This window comes from Marmota marmota, unplaced genomic scaffold (assembly GCF_001458135.2).
Source record: "Marmota marmota marmota unplaced genomic scaffold, marMar, whole genome shotgun sequence".
Taxonomy (NCBI): domain Eukaryota; kingdom Metazoa; phylum Chordata; class Mammalia; order Rodentia; family Sciuridae; genus Marmota; species Marmota marmota.
This window is the reverse complement of record NW_026000185.1, coordinates 237,753-261,776: the sequence shown is the minus strand read 5'-3', so window position 1 is coordinate 261,776 and position 24,024 is coordinate 237,753. Positions and strand designations below refer to the sequence as shown.

The 24,024-nt window shown below is 40.0% G+C and overlaps 1 protein-coding gene across 3 annotated transcripts in view; it reads right to left on the bottom strand.

Annotated features, from left to right (window-relative positions):
• Txndc11 (thioredoxin domain containing 11) overlaps positions 1-17,940 on the bottom strand; it is a 55,523-nt gene extending 37,583 nt beyond the window's left edge. Inside the window, exons 1-3 of one of the 3 annotated variants that reach the window (XM_015490718.2) lie at positions 17,677-17,940; positions 14,291-14,388; positions 10,252-10,381 (exon numbers count right to left, since the gene is read on the bottom strand). In XM_015490718.2, coding sequence (XP_015346204.1) covers positions 10,252-10,353 — 102 coding nt within the window. In that variant the 5' untranslated portion in view covers positions 10,354-10,381; positions 14,291-14,388; positions 17,677-17,940. Of the gene's footprint in view, positions 1-10,251; positions 10,382-14,290; positions 14,389-17,676 lie in introns of those variants that run through there. The other 2 variants (XM_015490717.2, XM_048789173.1) reach the window with 2 other exon arrangements.
• Positions 17,941-24,024: the final 6,084 nt, after the last annotated feature.

Here is a 24,024-nt window from a genome sequence, read left to right as displayed (position 1 = left end):
TATTTATTACTGGGACAAAACTGAACCCAAAAGTTAAGGTGCAAATTTAATCTGCTGACTAGGTTTGAAATCAGTACATTAATTTCTGATCTGTAGTAAAGTACATCACCTTCCCAATAAAAAAGCCAATTACCTAATTACTAAGATTTAACTTTAAATGAATCAATTTGTTTTCATTCTAATAGAAACTGAGATGGGACTTTTAATCCGAACATCCAGAAAATTTAGCAAATAACCAATTTCTCAAACTAAGGAACTAGGAAAGCAAAGTCTGTGTTCTGTGGAGCTGGGGACTAAACCCAGGGGCTCTCACTTGCTCAAGCACACGCTCTACCACTGAGCCACATCCCAGCCCAAGTTACTGAAAACAAAATTTGCTCTTGCCCTATTCCTTCAAAATATTTTTAATAAGTCAACCTACAACTGACTTAAAGTAGAATACTACAGTATTTGTGTTCTTAAGATTTCAAACCCTTCTATGATCATGTAATAAACTTTCCTACTTAAAAAAAGGACAATAAAATCTTCAGAAATTCTAGCCACTTAGGTAATATGGGACATAACAAAATGGAAACTAATTGGAAGAAAACGGACTCATTTAAGTTTCTTTAAATTCTGACCAATCTCTCAAACTAAAACCTATGGAATAAATTCATTCTAAGTATTAATAAATATTCTATAGATAGAAATTAAATAATGTGACTTTTACTTCTCCCACATTATCATTTTTTTTTTTTTTTGTAGTTGTAGATGAACAACATGCCTTTATTTTCTTTCTTTCACTCTTATGTGGTGCTAAGGATGGAACCCAGTGCCTAACACATGCTAGGCAAGTGCTCTGCCACTGAGCTACAGCCCCAGCCCATCCCACGTTATTTTAGGTAGCTTGTGGCAGTGGATATGTGGCCTATAAACATGCATGTATCTACATGCATATATGCAATTACATATATATACATGTACATACATGCACACATGCACAGAATAATCAAAGTAAAACAAATATGAATTCTGAGTCTCCAAGGAAATCCAAAATAAACCTTCAAAAGTGAATAAAAGGAGGGCTGGGGAGATATTGCTCAGCTGGTAGAGAGCTTGCCTCGCATGCACAAGGTCCTGGGTTCAATCCCCAGCACCCCCCCCACACACACAAAAGAACAAAAGGTAAAAGTAAATAGAGGGGCTAGGGTGGTAGCTCAATAATAAAGCGCTGGCCTAGCATGTGAGAGGCACTAGGTTCAATGCCCAGCACCAAATATAAATAAATAAATAAATAAAATAAAGGTCCATCCATTAACTAAAAATGTTTAAAACAAAGTGAACAGAGGATGAACCATGTGCAGGTATCCTTTGTGGACATTTCTACAGTATAATGAGTTTGTTTTTTTGTTTGTTGGTACCAGAGATTAAACCCAGGGGTGCTTAACCATTGAGCCACATCCCCAGCCCTTTTTTGTGTTTTACTTTGAGACAGGTTGCTTAGGGCTTTGCTCAGTTGCTGAGGCTGGATTGGAAGTTACGGTCCTCCTGCCTCCTGAGCCAGTCTCCTGAGTCTCCTGAGCCACTGGGACTGCACATGGGCACCACCCCACCTAGCTAAGGTTCTTTTTCACTAATGCCATCCCCACCACAATTTACATGGCTTGGATGAAAGAGCCTCTGCTTCAAGGAAATGCTACTGAATTTTCAAGTCGTTTGACCAAAGAAATTCACCAAACATTACAAAGCAAAACAGCCCTATGTGAAAAATTATTTTCACTTTTCATTGCCAAAGAAATGAAGAACACAAGACTCAGTAACTATATGAGATGACTACAAGTGTATAAACTGTAAAATACTAGCTATTAAAAACACAAGAAGTTGATGGAGTACAGTAGCTACAATCCCAGCTACTCAGGAGGCTGAGGTAGGAAGACCTTGAGTTCCAGCCCAGTCTGAGCAACTTAGCAAGGTCCTGCCTCAAACAGAAACAAGAGACAGGCAAAGTACATTTTAAGTGCTACGTGACAGATACAACACTGTAGCATTCTCTGTCAAATATATAAAACTGGCTTGCTTGAGAATAACCTGAAATTAATACTTCAAAATTATAAAAAAGAAGAAATAAAGTGAAGTAATGGTTAACTGTTTATTTCTATTGCAATTTGTTCTTTGGCTTTTGTTGTTTTACAGTACTGGGAACCGAAACCATGACCTTGCACACTCAAGTCAAGTGCTCGACTACCAAGTTACATCCCCTGCCCTGTATTGTAAATTATTATTTAAAAGTTACCAAACTGGGGCTGGAGTTGTGGCTCAGCGGTAGAGAGCTCACCTAGCACATGCAAGGCCCTGGGTCCGATCCTCACCACCACATAAAAATAAATAAAAATAAAAATATTGGGTCCATCTACAACCAACAAAAATTTAAAAAAAGAAGTTATCACACAACATGAAATTTAAAGTGTTTTCCTGTTTGTTCTCTAAAATTTCAATGTCTCCTCAACAGAACCTATGTCATTTTAAGAAATTCTCACAAAACAGCTACCTATATTTTAGTTTCCCCCACATTTTTAGCTGAAGCTGAAGAAAGGTGAGTTTGAGGAACAAACACATCTTCACCCACAGACCTTTCTGGGTCTAAGCCTTGGTCTGCTCAGCTGAAATAAACCCATTTGGAGGTGCCTTCCAGAGGACCTGGGCAAGAATACAGGTCACCTGACACTTGGAACATGACATTAGGATTCAAGCCCCCAGGGTGCAGGGATGTCCCTCTGTCTTCTGATGCTTGCCAGCTGTAGTGCCTCTTAGCAGTCCACTCCGGGATGCCCACACAGCCTCCAGGTGACCGAACAGTCAGGAGCCCAAGTGCTAGTGTTGGTCTTTCTTCGTTGGTCCACCAATCAACAGTGTCATCAGGACACACACTGGTGAAAAGATGCCTCTGTGACTGCTTCTTGAGCCCCATCAGTCCAATTCCTTCTTAGGGCTTTGCACTGACATTCTCATGTTCTAGAACACTCTAAAATCTCTTCAGGGTTGGGTCCAATCACATAGGCTCCACATTATTTAAGATTTATTCCAATCTTATTTCCTAAAGAGGTCTTGCCTGGCTTCTAAAATAACAGCGTCCTTCCCCTATGTCCCTAAATCATCCTTCTCTACTTCTCTTCACACACTATCTCAAGTTACCCTGTGCATTTACTTCCTAGAGTTGCCCTAACAAATTACCACAAACTGGTGGTTCAAAACCACAGAAATTATTCCCACAGTTCTAGCAGCTGGAAGTTCAGAATCATGCTCTCCTGGTCGGGTGCAGAGGGTCCTGCCTCGCCTCTTACAGCAGCTGGTGGCTCCAGGCATTCCTTCCTCGACTTCAATGTCTGCCTTCATCTTCACATGGCCTTTTTCTCTGTGCCTTCTCCTTTTTTGATCAACACACCAGTTTTTGGATTTAGGACCCACCCTAAATCCAGGATGATACCTCTCAAGACCCTATTTCCAAATAAGGTCACATCCTAAAGTTTCACCCAGACATGAATATTAGAAAGACGCTCTTCCGCCTAGGACCCATTGTTTGTTTTCCTGTCTGTAGGGCTGCGGGGTAGCTTAGTGATACAGTGCTTGCCTGGCACATCTAAGGCCCTGGGTTTCAAATCCTAACACAACATAAAATTTACAGTGTATTCCTGTTCGTTTGTTGTCTACCTCCATGCTATAACTCCAGCTCCAAGACTGCCTGGCATAGAGCAAACAGACACTTGTTAATGAACAAACAGGAATAAAAAGATAAAAAGACAAAACTCCTCCATCAAGTTCACACCTTAGCAAAAAAACAAGACACAATGAATACTAGAACCAGTTTGTATTTATCTAACTTGACCCAATTTGTGGTTAATTTCATCCCATGACATACAGTGTATTTACTTAGCACCTGTTATAATGAGGAAGTTGGAAATTGGTTATTTCTAAGAGGCCAGCAAATCCTCACTGACATATTTCTTGTGTAAGTGGACACTGTTTGTAGGACAGCATAAAATTTCAGCAAATGGTACTCACACCCTCTAGTGGTCATGAGAATAATTACCTTACGTGTTTTTCTCAGCGGCACTTGAAATATTTCTGTACCAATATTAACTCATAGCTAGAAAATGTAAAACTATTTCATTCACAGTGCTATACAACTATGAACTGACAGAAATGGGATCTATTTTCTCAACATTCAGACAAAATTTTACTTACCAGCAGTATGATAAATTCTACTTTTCTCTAAACTGCTCAAGTTTTTGGTCACCTGGTAATTTACCTAGCACCCCCACTTCTTTCAAAAAGAGATTCCAATGTCTTTTCTAATCCTACTTAAATTTAAAAACCACTAAGAACAAATGTACTAATGTAGGATAAATAACCATTACTAATTACAGAAATTCACAAAAAGATTTGGAAAATATTTTGGCTGCAAACACAAGATAAAAGCTCAAAATAATTGGCATTTGGCAAATAGATGATAATGTACAAACTGGATCATTCTGTGCTTTAATTTTTTTTTAAATACTGAAATTAGATAAGCCATAAAACTAGTGACTTTGAAAACTACATTAACATTACATATTCCTATTCTCTTCCTAATGAACTTAACATTCACCAAAATAAAGATGACACTGGGTTCCGGGGGACCATGTTGTCCACGATGATAAAAGTACTTCTTCCAGTCTGTATCTGAGGCAGGAAAGGCCTGCAAGGAACAGAGTCTGCAGCTGGAGTAACAGCAAGCAGCAGAATTTCCTTACATGGTTTGCAACGAGATGACTTAAAGCTATTCATTTCTCTCTGCAGTATTCCCTGGGAAGTTCACTGCAGTTTTTAAACACACCATGACTTATAAGGTAGATATCACTTTCTTGTGTATCTGGGAATACCAGACTCTACCTAGGCTCAATATTGTGACTTTCATTCATAGACCACCCCCAGTTCTGCAGAATAAATGCTAATGACAGGAAATGGCAAAACTCCTGCTCTAATAGTAAAGTCAAGAGTCATGGAGCCATCCTCCATCCTTCATCACTATTTATTCTTAGACCTGTTCATAAGAATAAAGGAAAAGAAAAGCTAACAGCCAAATTAGAAGCCAACACCTTTCAAATACTTCTGTCCTGAAAGAAAAAATTTCAAAAATGACATAAATAAGAAATATTTAAAATTAAATATGAAATTTTAATCTCTAGATAGACACTGAAGTTTCAACTCATTGACCTTAAACATTACTGGGAGGAAAGAACATGGGACACAAGAAGGAACTGGGGAGCCAGAGACCTGGGCTAGAGCCAGCCTCCCTTTAGGCAAGCACACTGTCTGTGGCTTCCCTCTGCTCAGAGGGTCTGCACGTGCTGCAGCTCATGTGTCCACTGGCAGACAAGAGGTAAAAGCCAAAGGGCACTTACCATCATACACCTAACTCAAGCTTTTCTAGCCAACAGAACTAAAGCAGAGCAGAATCTACAGGTAAGTGTTTATAACTTTCAACCTTTAATGTCTTCCTATGGTGTTTAAGGCAAAACTGATTTTCTAGTAATCGTATCTGAGGTAAGATAAGAGTTATATTTTACAAACATAAAACTACAGTTAATGATTAATAATATTAGGTAGATTTGAGATATCAAGTCAAATAAAATATTTTTCATTGGTTAAAACTATTCCTCTAAGCCAGGCACAGTGGTGCACGCCTGTGATCCCAGTGGCTCAGGAGGCTGAGGCAGGAGGATCATGAGTTCAAAGTCAGTCTCAGCAATGGCGAGGCCCTAAGCAACTCAGTGAGATCTTGTCTCTAAATAAAATACAAAATAGGGCTGGGGATGTGGCTCACTGACAGAGTGCCCCTGAGTTCAATTCCCAGTACCCCCGCCCCACAGAAAAAACACTTTAAATAATATCCAATTTAAAATAGGCTTTTGAATGGATTCAACTCTAAGACTTAAAAATTCAAAGCAAGATATAATTACAACATTTGTCAAACCCTTTAACTTATTTATAATTTAATAATCTTTTCCTTTTTTTTAAGGAGAAAAGAAACAGTTTAAGTAAAAAGTTGAGTATGGGGACAGCTTTACTGATGAGAATCTAACTCACTCCTGGCTCTAGTCCCCCAAAGATAACATTCCAGAATTCTCTAGCCAAGGCACTATTGAGTTTCCATCTTTTCTCTACTGCTACTTGTCTATTACAAGCAGATAAACTTCCAACTATAGACTGTGGGTTTCTGTGTGCTCCAGGAAAGAAGAGGCAGGACACCTCGTCTTAAGGCCTAACAGGGAAACATAGTCACTTAGAGTGGCAGTTTCACTATGGCAATTTTGCCTCCCAGGGACATCTGGCAATGTCTGGAGATATTTTTGGACGTCATAACATGGAAAGATGATGATGGAACTAGCATCTAGTAAATGGAAGCCAGGAATGCTAGTAAATATCCTGCAAAGCACAGGACTGCCCCTCTCAGCACTGAATTCTCTGACCCCCATATGTCAACAGTGCCAAGGTTGAGAAACCCTAATACAGCAGGTAACTCCAAAAGTACTATGTATTATAGAGTAGCGCCTCCAAATGTTCCTATGTATTCAACCATCAAAATCATGAAAGATTCCGGACCCTGACTGTTATCTTTCCACTATCTTTACAGAGGTGTGCATGAACTGACAGTTCTTTCTAGGCAATACAATTTGGTATGTTTCACAAGACAAGTGATTCCACAAATACCATGCTGGGCTTGACTCCCTAATTCTTCCACATTTAACCAAGTGTCTTCTCTTGACAACCAGACCATTTCATCTCCAGGGAGAAGCCCAGCAGAAGATGATGCCAACACAATAAAAGCTATCCAAGGCCTGGGGAGGAAGCATGCCATCTTCAGGGAAAACTGAAGCCTTTGCAGTGGGGTTCCATCATAGCAGCACTTACGGTGCCTGTTCTAAAGGTGGTCTGATCTGTTTTACATAAGCAATTAAGTGGGCTGCCAAAACCCAACCACAAGTGACATCATCAGCACAACACTGGGACTGAGGGAAGGAACTCCTTGTGATAGCGGGAAGCAGGATCTGTAAAAGCACTGCTGAATAGCAAATTCAGAGGGTGCAAAGGCTACAGCTCAGGGTTGCCTGTCCGCTCAGTCACAAATGTGCACTGTTTCTCTCCTACATATGCTGCTAGAAAGAACACGAGAGATAATAAGTAAAAAGGGGTTAAAATCGGCTGGGGTTGTGGCTCAGTGGTGGAGCACTTGCCTAGAATGTGCAAGGCACTGGGTTCGATTCTCAGCACCACATATAAATAAATACAATAAAGATCCATCAACATCTAAACAAAAATTTTTTTTTAAATGATATATGTTGTAGATTTCAAGGTCATTGACTCAAAAGTTCTTTCCTAGCTAGGTGTATGGTAGCACACACCTACAGGCCCAGCTACTTGGAGGCTGAGGCAAGATTGCTTAAGCCCAGGAGTTCAGGTCCTGTCTGAGCAACATAGGGAGGCCTCCATCTCAGAAACAAAATAACTTTCCAAACAGAAGCTTAGGAAATTTTTGTATCTTTCCAGCCTCTAAAGTTCATGAAGCCACAAAAGTCGGTGAGGATTACCTAGATCAACCAAAACTCTTACTTCAGAGATAAGAAATTTACATGAAGCTCATAAATTAAACTTGGTAAGGTCAGGGTTAAAACCCAGCTCTCTAGAATTCTAGTCAAGTTCTTCTCCTTACTACACCACTCTGCCAAGAACTGAAGCAGAAAAACTGGCTGAGAGCTCTCTAGAGGTACAAATCTCTGATAGAGATGAAAATAGTTATGAAGATGCTCTCAGTCTTTTTGGGAAAGCTAACAATGCTGTATGATAACTGTTGCTGTTATACAGCTCCTCTCATTTTTCTCTTTCCTTTTCAGAAGGGCTTGAGTGAAAATTTAAAGCGGTGGTGGGACAGGGTACTTAGGGCCAGGCATGATGATGCACACCTACAATACCACAACTCAGGAGGCTGAAGCAGAAAGACTTCAAGTTCAAGAGGAGCCTGGGCAGGTTAGCAAGACCCTGTTTCAAAATAAACAAAAAGGGCTGGGGATGTAGCCCAAGGGTCAAACATCCCTGTGTCCTATCCCTACATCCACTACCAGAAACAAACAACAACAACAAAACACTAAAATAGCATGCTTGAGGCCCTGGTTCGATTCCCAGCAACAAACACATGCATGCAAAAAATAAAAATAAAAAATAAAATGAAACCAAGGGTGCAGCTGGGGTTGTGGCTCAGTGGTAGCGCGCTCACCTAGCATGCTTGAGGCACTGAGTTCAATCCTCCGCACTGCATAAATGTAAAATAAAGACAGTGTGTCCATTTCAAACTAAAATAAATATTTTCTTAAAAAAATGAAACAAAGGGAGTATCCATCTAAACTGGGCAAAACAAACCAACCAACAGAGCATGAATGAAGGATGACATGTCAGCCCTGCAAGGTCATTTTTGTCATGTGCGTTATAGACAATCTTTTTCCTTTTTATAAACATGGAAAACTCCAGTAAATATCATCACAGTTATGCTTCTCTTAATAACCCTAATATCCAGGATGTTTTCTGTGATATCATTTTTACTGAGACGATACCCTGGGTATTTTCTATGTCTTACTTGGTTTACTTCTGCTTACAGTGGAGAAAATGAAGACTTAAAGAGGGTAAGCAGCCTCTGGCCACACAGCCATAAATGATGGAGCTGGGCTTCAACTCAGTCTGACTCATGGCTTTTCACCATTTTGCTGTGCCACCCCCAGTTGTACCTGAAGACTTCAAAGAAATCTTAAGAAAACCCTGGCCCAGGCCCTGATGCCGAGGAGGTGAGAAACAGCCCCAAATCCCAAACCCAGTTAGTCCTATCATGGGCCTATGACCTGGCACAGGAAGAGAAACCGGAGAGGTCCATCCCTCATTCACATGAGATTAAGGAACATTTACTCTGATGTACATCCAAGATCTACAAGCTGAATGACTGGACATTAAACAAAGTTGCTTGGGGAATCTGCTAATAGTTAATACGTAAATAGAGTTTCTAAGATGAAAGAAACCATTTACAAATGATGAACTGGTGGGAAAAAATCACCTCCAATCTATATGAAATATACCTAGTGTAATCAGGCACAGTCGGTCAGGGAGGTCTAGGGCTGGGGACACGGCTCAGCTGGCAGAGGGCTTCCCTGGCATGCACAAAGCCCTGGGTTCAATCCCCAGCACCACCAAAAAAAAAAAAAAAAAAAAAAAAAGTCAGGCCTAGATTCATGTGGATTTTCACTCTATGGTATATTCATGGTCTTGACATTGATGCGCCCAAGCATCACTTACTTGTTGTATCCAAGTGTGACCTTATACATGTCCCCATGAAGGATTTTGTGGAGCTAATTTTATAATTTTTTAGATTATTTTAATAATCTCAATACTGGCCTTTCAATAAATTATCCTGAATGTGCATGAAATATCTTATAAAAATAATTTATCAGGGTTAAAGATGGCAATGAGGAAGCAGGAGAGAAGCCACGCTAAAAAACTGGGAAATTTTCCACAAATAAGAGCTTGAAATAGTTACACAACTAATAAAATAAAATAACATATATTTCCACTAAAAAAAAGCAAACTACAACAAGAAAAGTGAGGTATTTCTGCAATACTGCAAAGCATCAAATGACATTCTTAGAAATTGACAACCACAATAAATTGTAAATTAACTCTCATGTACTTTAACTATAAGACAAGGTGAAAGTTTGTTGAAAATTCCCAAACAAAACACAGAATTTTGCAAGCTTTCTATTCCCTTAAAACTCATTTGATCAAACCATCATTATGGTAAGTCATCTCAAAATGCATTTTTTTTTCTGGGTATTGGGAATTATATCCAGTAATGCTTTACCACTGAGTGATATCCCCAGTCCTTCCTTCCTATCTTTCTTTCTCTCTCTCTACCTATGTATCTATTGTGAAATGGGGTCTAAGTTGCTGAGGCTGGCCTCAAACTTTCGATCCTCCTGCCTCAGCCTCCCAAGTACCTGGGATTACAGTTGTGCACTACTGCACCCAACTCAGAAATGCATTTAACTGGGATTTATCTATAAATTGATCTTTTAACTGCTGCAATTCAGGAGGTATTTTAAAAAAGAAAAAAAAAAAAAACACCTTTAAATATGAACAATCCAATATAACCCAGTAAAAGGCCTTGGGAACAGAGGAGATATGAAAGATAGGTACCTCGTAGTTTGAGAGAAAATCTAGTAATTCTGATTGAGATGGGATGTAGAGAAGTGGTTTCATCACCCGGCGGACAAACTTCTCAATGTAAACAGCACTCATGGGGCCTTTGTATTCGATTGGTCCAAAACTAGTACCAAAAAATAAAATAAAATATAAATAAATAAATAAAAAGTAAAAATAATACACCATGCATTAACCCTGCAATGTATAGCTAAAATCATCAATACCATAGGATGAAAATGTCTTGCTTTAGTATCAAACTGTTTCAGGGAAGTAGCCTGCTTTGCTCAGGGGTGCTGGGGCGCTAATTAAGAATCAACAGTTTAAGGAGGGGGAGGTGCAAGCAGTGTGACCTTTCTATGAGCTTCATTCAATTGCAAACTAAATTCTTTTTAGTGTCTGAAAGAAAAATGAAATCCCACAACATTTCTTTAAAAATAAAAAACAAAAACAAGGCTACTGTGGAAACTGGCCACATGCTGAAAGGATTCCAGGATCTTAATTGCACACCTCACTGCACATGGGTGAGGACTTCCACATGTCACTCTGAAATGAGGAAAAGCTAAGCAGCTGGCCCTTAGCCAACAATATTCCTTTAAGTGCCTAAGTATTCCATAGGCACTTAAAGGAAGAATCACTAAATGAAGCTTAAGTCTATCTAAAGCTTTACTAGAACATGGGAAAAAAAATGGAAGTATAAAGTTAGGGAGCTTGCATAACCCACCTTTCTTCCTTTTCCTCACAGCTGTCCTTTGGGACACAGGAATTTGATTCAGCACTGCTAAGCAATGCCTCCCTAATTCAGTTAGGTTCCTAAGCTAGTCAGAATCCATACATGGCTCTCTCAACCTCACACAACACAAATACAACTGATGGTTGGTGGCAGAGTAGGGAAGGTACGTGAAATGCACCAACTCCATAACTGTTCTTCTCTCTAAACAGCAACTGACACTAAGCCTGTTGTTAATACCAACAATAGCCCAGTCAGGAATTAAATGCTGTGCTCACGATACATGGTCATAAACACACACACACACACACACACACACACAAACATGATGGAACACAACAATTCCTCAGTGTATACTACAGAACATGAGATGGAAAGAATTTCAGTATGAAAAAATAAAAACAGCATTGTACAAGCACAGCTGGGAGAAAAGAGTTAAGAATTCTATCAGTTCAAAACTTACCACAATTAGTTCTGTTTAGAAATCATCACTATCACCACCAACCCCAACAATCACCAACAATTTTTAAAGGAAAAAATTTTTCTTAAAAATCTGGTAACTTGGGCTGGGGTTGTGGCTCAGTGGTAGAGTGCTTGCCTAGCACGTCTGAGGCACTGGGTTCGATCCTCAGCACCACATAAAAATAAATAAGTAAAACAAAGGTATTGTGTTCATGTACAACTAAAACATATACATATATTAAAAAAAAAAAAAAAAAAAAAAGCTGGTAACTTATTTTGTTCGGCAAAAAGGAGCCAACAAATCCAGAAATCTCATCTAAGTAAGCCAACAGGCTCTGCTGAGTTTCCTTGCTGTGATATTACAAGGGTCCAACTGACTTACCAAGATTACTAGATTCCAGAATGCAGGATGTGGGGCATGCTTTACCAATAAACTACAGCCACTGCCATGGGACATGCTGTTGGATGGCTACCAAGCTCTGACAGGGTTGTGAGAACATACCTCCCTGCTTCAGGCCCTTAATTAACTTTTTCTGTGACTGGTCTCAATACAAACCAAAAAATCTACTTTCACAAAACAGAAAAGCCTATTAGTTTCTTTAAGTGGCTTCTACAAAATAAGTCATTATAACAAAAAAGAGCAATAGCAGCAACAAAAACACACGAACAGCAGTAGTGTGCTCAGTAATGAGACCCAGGGAGCACATGCACGGGCCTGTTAACCAGAAGAACCTTGGGACTACCGAAAATGCTCCAAGGACCCTTTAGTCAATGGAAACATTTCATGTGTGTGCACGTAAAATAGAGATCTTGAGGAGTCTAAGGTAGAAAAGAAATTTTGGGAATTTCTGTGCCTTAGCACTGTTTTAGGTACACAGGCAGTGGAAGTGTTGCCCCAAGCAGTAAGCAGCCTACACTGACACAAACAAACAAAACATCAACAGGCAAAGTTGAGTGACAACTTGGATTCCTCATCTGTAAAGCAAGAGGGTTGGACTAGATACTTCTAAAGTCCTTTCAATCTTTTTACAAAAGCTAAGAAAACAAACAATATAAGATAATACTGTATGCCCATGTTCTCAAAAAGATATCTGTACTCAATTCAAAGGGAATTCTTCCGATTTTAATGCCACATCAAGTTAAGGTCACCTCTGGGCAACCTGCAAGGACTTTCACTCCTGCTAGGCATCTGTGCCTATTTCCAAAGCCAGAGAGTAACACAGGGGCCTCAGGAGGCAAGTTCATCACCATGTGACAGAGAACAGAGTCTGAGGACCTTCAGGTACAGCTTACACTTACCTTAAAAGAAAGAAAGAAAGAAACCCTGAGACAGTTATCAAGAAAGTATTCTATATTCTAAACAATCTGCACCTTAACCTAAAGTAGAGGTAGAACCTCAAATTAGTGAGCAAAAAGCAGGTCGGGGGATCAAAAACGGTCATAATATCCTTAAGCAAAAACTGGCTTATTACTGCAAATATTAAAATTATAAACACTTAATGTCCAAAATAAAATGTGAAGGTGGTGGTCAGGTAGAAAAGTATCATTTTGCCCAAATACTACTATCAATTGCTCCTGGAAACAATATTATGTGCCACCCAACAGTTTATGTTAGAGATATGGAAGTGAATGGAATGGGATAGAGAATCTAGAAATGATTGTCTACTGATGCTTGTGATAAACCATATTGACTTCCGCCCAGGGAGTTCAGAAGGAGGGAAAAGGAAAACCTAAATTGTAAAGACCTTACTAATCAATTCTTCTTTACCCATATGGCCTTCCATAAACTTCAAGCCAATCACATTGAACAAAGACAAACTTCCCATCTTCTGCCTCCAAAATCCTTTGAGTCAGATTCTCAGACATGACTAATAATACCCACAGCATAGTCTGGGTACCCAAAGCCAACCCGGTATTTTTGCAGCAAAAATAGGTAGCTTAAGTGGGATAAAGACCACAGGTAGCCCCATCTTACTTTAGGCCAGATGAATGCATCTGGGGACAATATTCAAGAAACTTCAAGTTTTTCAGTCCTTGTGATTTCAGAACTTTGGATATGAAATTGTGAACCAGTAGTAATTTTCTTCCCAATGAAAAAATATGGTAAAATGCACTCTTGACTGTGTGATGCTGCCAGATAAGAAGATGAAGAATCTTATGTATTTTTGCAACATTAAATACTTTTTGGGTGGCACAGGGGATTGAATTCAGTGGCACTTGACCACTGAGCCACATCCCCAGCCCTATATTTTATTTCACTGAGTTGCTTAGTGCCTCACTTTTTCTGAGGCTGGCTTTGAACTTATGATCCTCCTGCTTCAGCCTCTAGTGCTGCTGGGATTACAGGTGTGCGCTACTGCGCCTGGTACAAAATACTTTTTGAACACCTGAATATACAGTCATTCAGTGGAGCAATTTGTACTTTTAAAACTAATATTGCATACCAAATAATAATAAATAATAATGGGGGGGAGGAAATGTAGCTCAGTGGAAAAGCACTTGCCTAGCATGTTCAAGGATCCAGGTTTGATCTTTAGCATTGTAAAAACAATGAAAATAAAAATAAAATGCTATAATATATATAATGACATAAAAAGATGTTCACAAAAGTGAAAAAAAGCAGTTTAGGAGATAGTATTATTGCCTGATCTCATCTTTACCTTATTAAAAAAGTGGTAGACATGTAGATTTATAGGAGAAAATAAATAAAAACACAGCCATTATACAGAGAGCTTTTAAAATGTGTGTTTATCAATTTTATACAGTAAATATCTAATACTTTTATATAGAAAAAATTCATTAAGATATTGATAAAAATTAGAAACACTACTGAAAAGTCCTTACCTCCGATGGTACAGATGTATTACAGGAAAATAAAAGAAGTGTTTCTGTTTCCTGCATTTCCCCTGGTTCCACCAACAGTTAACTGCCACAAACAACACCTGCGGAGCAACAAAGGGTTTCAAATGACTATGAATAACAGCTGAGCAGTACCGAGATCTGAAAGATGAAATCAGAAATGGAACCAGTCCTCTCTCACAGAAACAGAAAATACATATATTCTTAAATATACATATATTCTTAAAATTTGCATAAGGCTTTCAAAGAAGTTCCTAATTTGCCACTAAAATAAAAATGACAGGCTCTTCTCTACAGTGCCAGCTAGGACTTGGAGTCTGACCCAAGAGTTATTTGTTTCAAATTTTAAAGTGAATGAGTGCCAGGGAGCTTCTTCTAAGCATGAATCTGCTAACTTAGAAAGATATTCTGGGGGCTGGGTATATAGTTCAGATGCACAGCGCCTGCTCAGCATGCTCAAGGCCCTGGGTTCAATCCCCAGCAACACAAAAACAAACAGAAGGATATGCCCTTTGATTGTCAAACTAAGCATCCAAAAATTAAAATGTTACTGTGAATAAAACATCATAAATATCAAAGGATATTTAAAAAACAAATAATCAAAGTTTAAGCCATGATCTAAAAGGCATTTTTTTGCTACTAACTATATATATTTATGAGTAGATGCTGATGTGTCTAGGGAAAAGTGTCCTCTGACTACAATTTACTTTGAAAGGTGCCAAAAATGAGATGGATTAATGGACTGGAGCAGCTTCTCAACTCTGGCAGTACTGCCATTTGAGGCTGAATGCATGAAGGGTTCTGGGTTACCTGCTTTGTGATGACGGATATCCTAAGAACTAGACACAGGGTGGTGCAGGGCAGGGGATATAGCTCAGTTGGTAGAGTGCTTGCCTGGCGTGCACAAGGCGTTGGGTTCAATCCCAGCTTTCCTGTGCTCTACCCACTAGATGCCAGTAGCATTCATTTCTGAAGCAGTGACAACCAAACACTAGACACGGCCAAAAGTCCTGGAGTCGGGGCAGGGGAAATATGGCCAGCAGTTGAGAACCTCTGAATTTGAGGAATGGTTAGATGCGTAATTACATAATAAGATATCAACAGAATTTAGATGGTGGGTACGTGTAAAATTCTTTCATGTTTGCTATATGTTTGAAAATATTCACAATAAATTGTTGAAAAATACAAAGACAAACTACAAATGAAAAGCCACCTTTGAATGTTTTTATACCTACTATTACAACAACCAACTGCTCAAAACATGTGGCAACCCTTCAGAACTCTATTTCTAGGAAAAAAGAAAAATAACAGTGGCTTTATTTGAAGTTTACAGCTCCTCTTTTTTTAACTCAAAAGTAGGGCACAATCCACCATTTTGCTAATTTTACTAAGCAATATGGTGCAAAAGATTTTTGCATATTTCTAAAAATAAACCCAGTCCTTTTTTTTTTTTCCTTCTGAGCACATGGAGCAAAAACTCTCAGTGTGGAAGAAGCTGAAAAATTTTTTTTGAAAAGAGCTCAGCCAGTCACTATGGGTGGTACTATAACCCTGCTGTGTTGTTTCTGTGCCTCTTTAACAAACTGCTTGGCTCCACTGGAAGCTGTTATTATTCCAATACCATCATTCAGAAGGGCAAATATTCCAGAGCAAAATACCATTAAACTACAGTTCATCTAAAATAAAATACAATCTTCCCTTTTCCTCACGTGGACAATGGGACTGCTGCTCTTTACATTCAGAAAACTGGGGAATCACTGACAAAATGGTCATTTAATTTCTGTTACACACTGCTTGCCTCCTAGTGCTCCGTTAGAATTCCTGTTTCCTCCTGGAGTTATCTGCCAGCTTGCTTAGTACTTGCAGTTCTTAAAGGGGATGGGGAGAAAATAGAAAATAAATTCCATGGGCCCACAGTGAGATCACAAAATGTGCCCCACTGGTACAAATTAGTGTTATAAGGAACAGAGAATTATATTTAAGTAGTACTTGGTACACTCTCGGGGATATAATGGTTAAAAAGGGTTCACCTGGCAGGTGGAATGCCTAGTCACCATCTATAACACTACTTGTTTCTAAGAAATACCAACTGAGGGCAGGGATACAGCTCAGCTGGTAGAGTGCTTGTGCCGCATGCACAAGGCCTGGGTTCAATCTCCAGCACGACCAGAAACAACAACAACAACAAAAAAAAAAACAACTGAAAGTTCCAAATGAACTTCTGCAACTCTGCTGCCTGCACAAGTTAACTCAGGTCAGTGGTTCTCAGCAGCAGCCTCTCATGGATCTGTGGGATGCTTTCTGTTTGCTGCTGTGACTGGGGGAAGCTACAGGACATGTGTAAGGTAGGGGACTTAGCAGACATCCTCTAATGCTCAGAACTGCTCTGCACTAGGAAGGGTCATCCGTATCATCCCATAGTTTTCTAAATGCCTGCCAAGCACTGATGTTTGCTACTGTCCAAACCCAGAACTGTTAACTCCCTTTGACACATGACTCCAAGGTCTCCTATTTATGTGAGTTCTAAGTGAGGCTGCTGTGCTGAATTTCTCAGGAACACAACTTTTGTACAGACCGAGGACAAAGAGCACTTTGCTGTTCAGAGTCCCCAACACATCACACCTCTATCAGTCTGTATTTATAACTATCACACTCACAGGGGCTCTACATAAAAGTATAGGGACCTGCTTTGCCCAAGCATTTATATACTGAAATACACCATGTTTAGATGTAAATTACTTTTCTTTTTTCCCACCATTTTTGGTTAGTGCACTAGATTATTTTGAAATTACATGTGTAGGGGAGTTTTATCATCTATGAATTTCTTTCAGGAAAAGGGACAACATAAAATGCCCATTTTTCTAGAAGGCAATGGGAACCACTGGGCTTAAAACCACTGATATAACCGAGGACTCATTTGCTTATGTAACCCTCTTACCTGGTCCAAAGTTGGCATTCATTAAACATTTGTTGAATACAGTTCTGGTTCATGCAATAAAAGGTCAGCCCTTGTTATACATAAATCTCTTCTACATAAAACATCTACATAGCAGTTATCAAATGGCTGTGCAAGACACACATAGAACTAGGCTTTCAGCCCTCTTCTCCTGCAGTACTGAGACCTCACTGCCTGGCATCCTGGGATAAGCGCTGGCCTTATCTCAAGATCCAGAATTTGCTCCACTCTTGCCTCCAACTACAAGCATCACACTCAAATCCTTTGTTCTTTTACAGCAGGCTTTGTAATTGACAAACACTCCAGGAGTTCATCTTGACAAAACTGCCAGTTGGGCAAGGTGTCTCCATGGGACACCCTCTCTTACATACAGGATTGATGATCATTAATTTTGGAGGCTGAATGTCAGCATTACCTGGTCTGAAAGCCGGTTTGCTGCATGCTCGATTTCTGCCCTGGCAGCAATGGACTGGCCACACCACGGGGCATAAAAGAACAGAAGTACCACCTCCGAATCCCGGCGAACATGCTCTGCATAATCCAGTTGCCCCTGGAAGAGGTCAAGGACCAGAGACCTCGAGGAGAAAAAGCTGACAGGAGGCTTTGCTGGTATTATCACATCTTTTGCTCGACTAAAAAAGAGTAAACACAAACAAGATTGCTTATTTATCTTCTTCTTAAAACAGCTTTGTGTGGAAGGAGAATGAAGCTTACAAGGAAAGGCTCCTTTTGAATTAAAAAAAAAAAATTGGAGTCGTCAAATCACTGTCCTGCAGTAAAAGTAGTACACCATGCTAAAGCACCTTCCAGCTGAGCCAATACAGACAGATGACATTTTGGAAATGATTCTCTGGTATTCTGTCCCACCAGGCATGGGCTGAGAGAGGATTGGAGAGCAAAATTATCTACAGTCTTGATGCCACACCCCAAAGACTCCATCCCTATCTCTTCGAAGCCTGGCTTACCACAGGAGCCACTGATCTTTAGGGCCACCAGCTCTGGAGCTCAGAAATATGGGGAGGGAGCACACAGGCCACCATTAGTAACACTGCTTACCAGTGACTCGAATCTGAGAAAACACTGAGTTTGTTAGGTAGGGCAGGCCTGTACTTACCCAGGTCAAAAGTAATAATAATACACATTTATCCATATACATCATAATCCAAAAGGTATGAAACACAAGTAACAAACAATAAATCTATTTAACTGGAAAACAGGCTTTCTGAATACATAAGGTTCCCAGCAGGGAGAAGTCAGGAGAAGAAGGAACATTGAACAAGTGGTCAGAAGTCAGAGCGGCCACAGCTTTCCTATTAGGACAAATAGGTTTTGGCTGGAACTATATCCCACCAAGTTAAAATGGCCTAGTAAGCACTTTGAGTCATCCACATATCTGCACTAACATAAGACTATTATAATAGTTTAACTAGGAAACAAATAAACAATATAAAAATGAAACTCTAAAAAAAATACTAGATGAAACCAAAAGAAGGCAAAAAGGACCAAGAGAGGAACCAAACCCAGAAGGTACAAATAGAAAACAAGTAGCAAAAAAAACTTAAACCAAACCACATCAGTAATTTTAATTACGTTAAATATAAAAGGATTAAACAATTCAAGTAAAAGGAAGAGATTGCCAGACAATATAAAGCAAGACCAAATTATATATTATCTAAAAAAGACACATTTTACTACTCAGAAGAGGCTGAGGCAGGAGGATCCCAAGATCCAGACTGGCCTGGGCAACTTAGTGAGACCCTGCCTCAAAATAAATAAAATAAAATAAAATAAAATGGGCTGGGCTATAGCTCAGTGGTACAGCACTTGCCTGGTATGCATAAGGCCCTGGATTCAATCCCCAGCATTGAAAAGAAAGGGGGGGGGGGGGCTGGCATTGTGGCTCGGCGGTAGAGCGCTCACCTAGCATGGGCGGGACCCGGGTTCGATCCTCAGCACCACATAAAAATAAAGGCATTGTGTTGTGTCCATCTACACCTAATAAAATAAAAAAAATAAATAAAAAAGAAAAAGAAAAAAGGCGGGGGTGGGGGGATAGCTGGGGAGACACATTTTAAATATAAAGACAAAGGACGAAGCATAAGGATGAGAAAATAAATGTAAAAAGGAGTATTTACTGCTAACAGTAAGCACAAAAAAGCCAACATGACTCATCAGGTAAACAGCTAAACCAAGGCACATTCTTACCCTTCAACTTTATTCCAGAATTAGAAACAAACAAAAATGCTCATACATACTATAACTTAGATGAATCCCCAAATAATTATGCTGAGTGAAAAGAAGCTAGGCACTAAAGAGTACATATAATATGACTGTACTTATGTGAAATCTCAAAATAGACAAAAGTGCTAAAAGGAGCAGACTTCCTATTTGAATGACATTGTAACCTGCAGTCTCTATAGAGCCTTCAGTCTATATAGAATATGCCCATAATCTCAAAAATTCACTCAATGACATTTTTAAAAATTATTGTTTAGTCATAGTTGAACACAATACCTTTATTTTTTTTATTTATATGGGATGCTGAGGATCAAACCCAAGGCCCCACACATGGGAGGCAAGCGCTCTACCACTGAGCCACAACCCCAGTCTCCTTACATGACTTTTTTTTTTTTTTAACACTTATGTTTTAGTCATAGTTGGATACAATATCTTTAATTAATTAATTTATTTTTATATAGTGCTGAGGATCGAACCCAGGGCCTCGCTTATGCTAGACGAGTGCTCTACTGCTGAGCCACAACTCCAGTCCCTTACATGACATTTTTAAAATGTCAATTTAGCAACTGTTATTGCATTTCAGACATGATCCTTCAGACACAGATACCTGGGCCACAGCAGCCAGCAGGCTGTATAGTAGGAAGCTAACTTTCTAGCAGAGGAAGATGGCAAGTCACAAAACATGCAAACAACTAACAATAAAATACACAAAATTGTCACTGCTGTGTAGAGAATATAATGTGGTGATGTAACAGGAAAACAGTGGCTCCACCTACAGGGTGGTAGACAGAGTAGTACCAACTAATGTGAAAACTGAGTGACAAGACAGCCATGCAAAGAAGTGGGACAGGTTGCATGGGGAAAACTGACACATTCTCCAGAGATCCAAAGTCCTGGTATATGGAGCAATATTTTTTTTTAACCATTTAAATTGCATCTTAGGTGTGAAATAATGCAATCTGTGGGAAATTATAGGTATCTGACAGCTCAAGAAAAGAGAATCACAAGTTAGTACTTTTGCTCTGCAGGTTCAGAGGAGTTGCTAAAGTAAACAAGCCAGATAAAATACAAGACCAATCAAAAAACAAACATTAGCCAGGTGTGGTGGTACATGCCTGTAATCTCAGCTACCTGGGAGGATGAGGCAGGAGGATCATACATTCAAGGACACCCTGCACAACCTGGTGAGATCCTGTCTGAAAATGAAATAAAAATGGCTGCAGTACGTGTGGCTCAGTAATAGAGCACTTCCCTAGCATGTGCAAGGCCCTTGGTTTAATATCAAGTAATGCAAAAAGAGAAAGAGAGAGAGAAAAAAACTAGCCAGGAAAGAGAAACACTTGCCTCTGCTCTATCAGAAACATTAATAAAACTGAGGGCCGTGGCCCATGCCTGTAATCCCAGTGGCTTGGAAGGCTAAAGCAGGAGGATTCAAGTTCAAAGCCAGCCTCAGCAATTTAGCGGGGCACTCAGCAACTCAGTGAGACCTGTCTCTTTAAAAAAAAAAAAAATAATATATATATATATATATATAAATATAAATATAAATAAAAGGGCTGGGGATGTGGCTCAGTGATTGAGCACCCCTGGATTCAATCCTCAATACAAAAACAAACAAACAAACAAAAACATTCATGAGTTTCCATTTATCTCTTGAATTTGTTTCCTTTTCTGGGGGGAAAAAAAACAACAAAAACAAACCCAGATCCAAGATGTCTCACAGCTCTGAAATATTTCAGGTGCAAAAAAACTTGAAGAGTTGGTTGTAAACAAGAAAGGCCCATTGCAAATACAATTTTTTTTTTTTGGTGGTGGGAACTGGGGATTAAACCCAGGGGTGCTTTACCACTGCATTTCACCCCCAGCCACACACACCCTTTTTTTGAAACAGGGTCTCACTAAGTTGCTTAGGGTCTTGCTAAATTGCCACGCTTGCCTAGAACTTGTGATCCTCCTGCCTCATCCTCCCAAATCACTGGGATACAGGTGTGCACCACCAAGCCTCGCTGCAAACCCAAGTTTTACATGAAACTTATACCCTACAACTCCTTCAAAGGAGAATAGAGGCAGCTTTGAAGTAACAACCCTCCAAATCAAGGTAAAAGCAAGCAGGATAAAGTCATGGAGATTTAATGCACAGAAATGCAGGTAGATTAAATACTCAGGGATGCACAATTATTAGCTGTGGCTCAACCTAAAATCAACTTTTTTTTTCCTTCCACTATCTAGTTTGAACTCAGCTAAGTAATAGACACTAAAGAGAGCAGTCATTTATTTCAGGTCTGGAGCTACTAGGAATAATTAAATAATAACAAAAATTTTTAAAGATCCCAAAAGACTCCATTTATTCTCCCTTAAGCCTCTGTCCTTATTAAAGATCTTAAAATAAGAAAAGGGGACATAAATGCTAGAGTCAGTTGTGTGGCAATAAAATAGTAACATGACACCATTCCATCAAAAAAGATGGAAAAAAATAATCTGAGTCTATCAACAGATTGCCAAATTTGCCAGTAGCACAGAAAGAAGACAAATAAACAAACTCATTGACAAGCTCACTGTCATTACCAGACGCAGGTCAGAATTTCATTGTTAGCTCTAGAAACTGGATTTATACTCTTCCTTCTTCCTGAAATCTCAAAGAACTTTCTTATCAAGCCATGTTGTCTCAGAACAAACACAAAGCATCATTTCTACAACTAGACAGACTGAAGTTAAAAAAAAATAGCCAGGTGCAGTGACACACGCTTGTAATCCCATCAGCTTGGGAGGATGAGGCAGGAGGATCACGAGTTCAAAGCCAGCCTCAGCAATGGCGAGACACTAGGCAACTCAGTGAGACCCTGTCTCTAAATAAAATTAAAAATAGGGCTGGGGATGTGGTTCAGTGGTTGAGTGGCCCTGAGTTCAACCCCCAGTACAAAAAATCAAAAAACAAAAAAACACAAGAAACTCCACACCTTTGGAAGAGGGACCTTTCTTCCTAATATGAACCCAAATGCCACTTGCAAAATTCTACCTTGTAAAATACTTTAGTATATTTTCTTTGGGGGATGACAATGATGAAGAGCAAGGTTAAGACTCTAAAGAATTCAAATCCAGTTCAGTCATTTAATAGATGGGTTTGATTTCAGGCAGGTTTTATAATGACCATGGCTTGACTCTTTCACCTATAAATTGGGAAAGATAACAGTCTCTTTGGGGATTGTAATATTTAAATGAGCTATATGCTATGCTCTCAATTACACGTTAAATGAATAAATGCATTCATATGGACACTAGTTACCAAGCAGGTACTTCTGTTCACTAGGAGACATCTAATAATGTCTGGAGACATTTTTAGTTATTACATCTAGGGGTATGTGCTACCAGCACCTAGTATAGGCCAAAGACAAACCTTCTTGAATGCACAGGACAGCCCCTTGCAACAAAGAATAACCTGGCCCCAAACTGCCTGCAATGGTGCTGAGATGGAAAAACCCTGATTGTAGTACAGTATCTGCCACATGGCAAATGCTCTATGACAGTTATTCAAATTTGTTATATTTTTCCACTAAAACATCTAATCCTGTGATATCTTCTTGGCAACAGGGGCCATATAAACTTAAAAAAAAAAAAAAGTCTGCTGTTGAAATCCTCCTCTTGGCTGAAATGCCAAAAGGATATTATCAGCAGCAAGAGGTTTTAGATACACTGTGGAACTGGGAGGCCAGAGTACAACTGAAATATAAATTTTGTATCTTTGTACTTCCCTGAGAAGAGGCACATTAACTTTCATTCCTCCCTCTCACTATCCTCCCCCCACCCTAGGAAAACAACAAGCTTGTCCAGCCTCAAAACTGTATTTGCTGTTTCCTTTACCTTGGGCACTCTTCCCTCAGCTCTTCCGAGCGCTGACTTCTTCCTCTTCTGGTGAGCCTCAGATTCCTTAAGAAGGCATTTCTGTCCCACTCTCCTCCTCTCTATTCTCTACACAGCACTTCTTGAAGCTCTTTAAAATTGTTTCCTTGTTTATCGACTGTCCCATCCACCGGAATAGCCACTTAAGAGGGGCAGGGGGTTTGCCTTCACTGCTGACTTACGGAGAGCTGGGCCGACTGGGAACCGATAAATAACCATGACACCAAAGAGGGCCTTGATTCCCAAGGGCCTGGGGCTCTCAAAGGCTGAGAACGACTCCTCTGATTGCAGGAGGGAAATGCAGCAGGTGAGAAACGAGGGTCTTATATCCCTAGCGGAAGTGACAGGCGCACCCTCAGAGACCCTAAAAGTAGGAGCAGCTCAGAAACACGGCCCACCTCCCCCGGTACTGGAACGGGACGGAGGGGCTCCTGGCAGCTCCCGGAAATCCCATCATGTGGCTGGCCGGGCACGGGCAGAGGGGAGCCCTTGGCCGCAGGCCTGGGAGGGTCAAATCCGAGGCTCCAGGCAAGGTCAGGACCGGCTTCCCCAGATGAAGCCGCTACGACCCGACCCTGGAGGCCCTGAGCCGGCCGGGCACCGCCGACCCACCCGGCCGAGGGGCGCT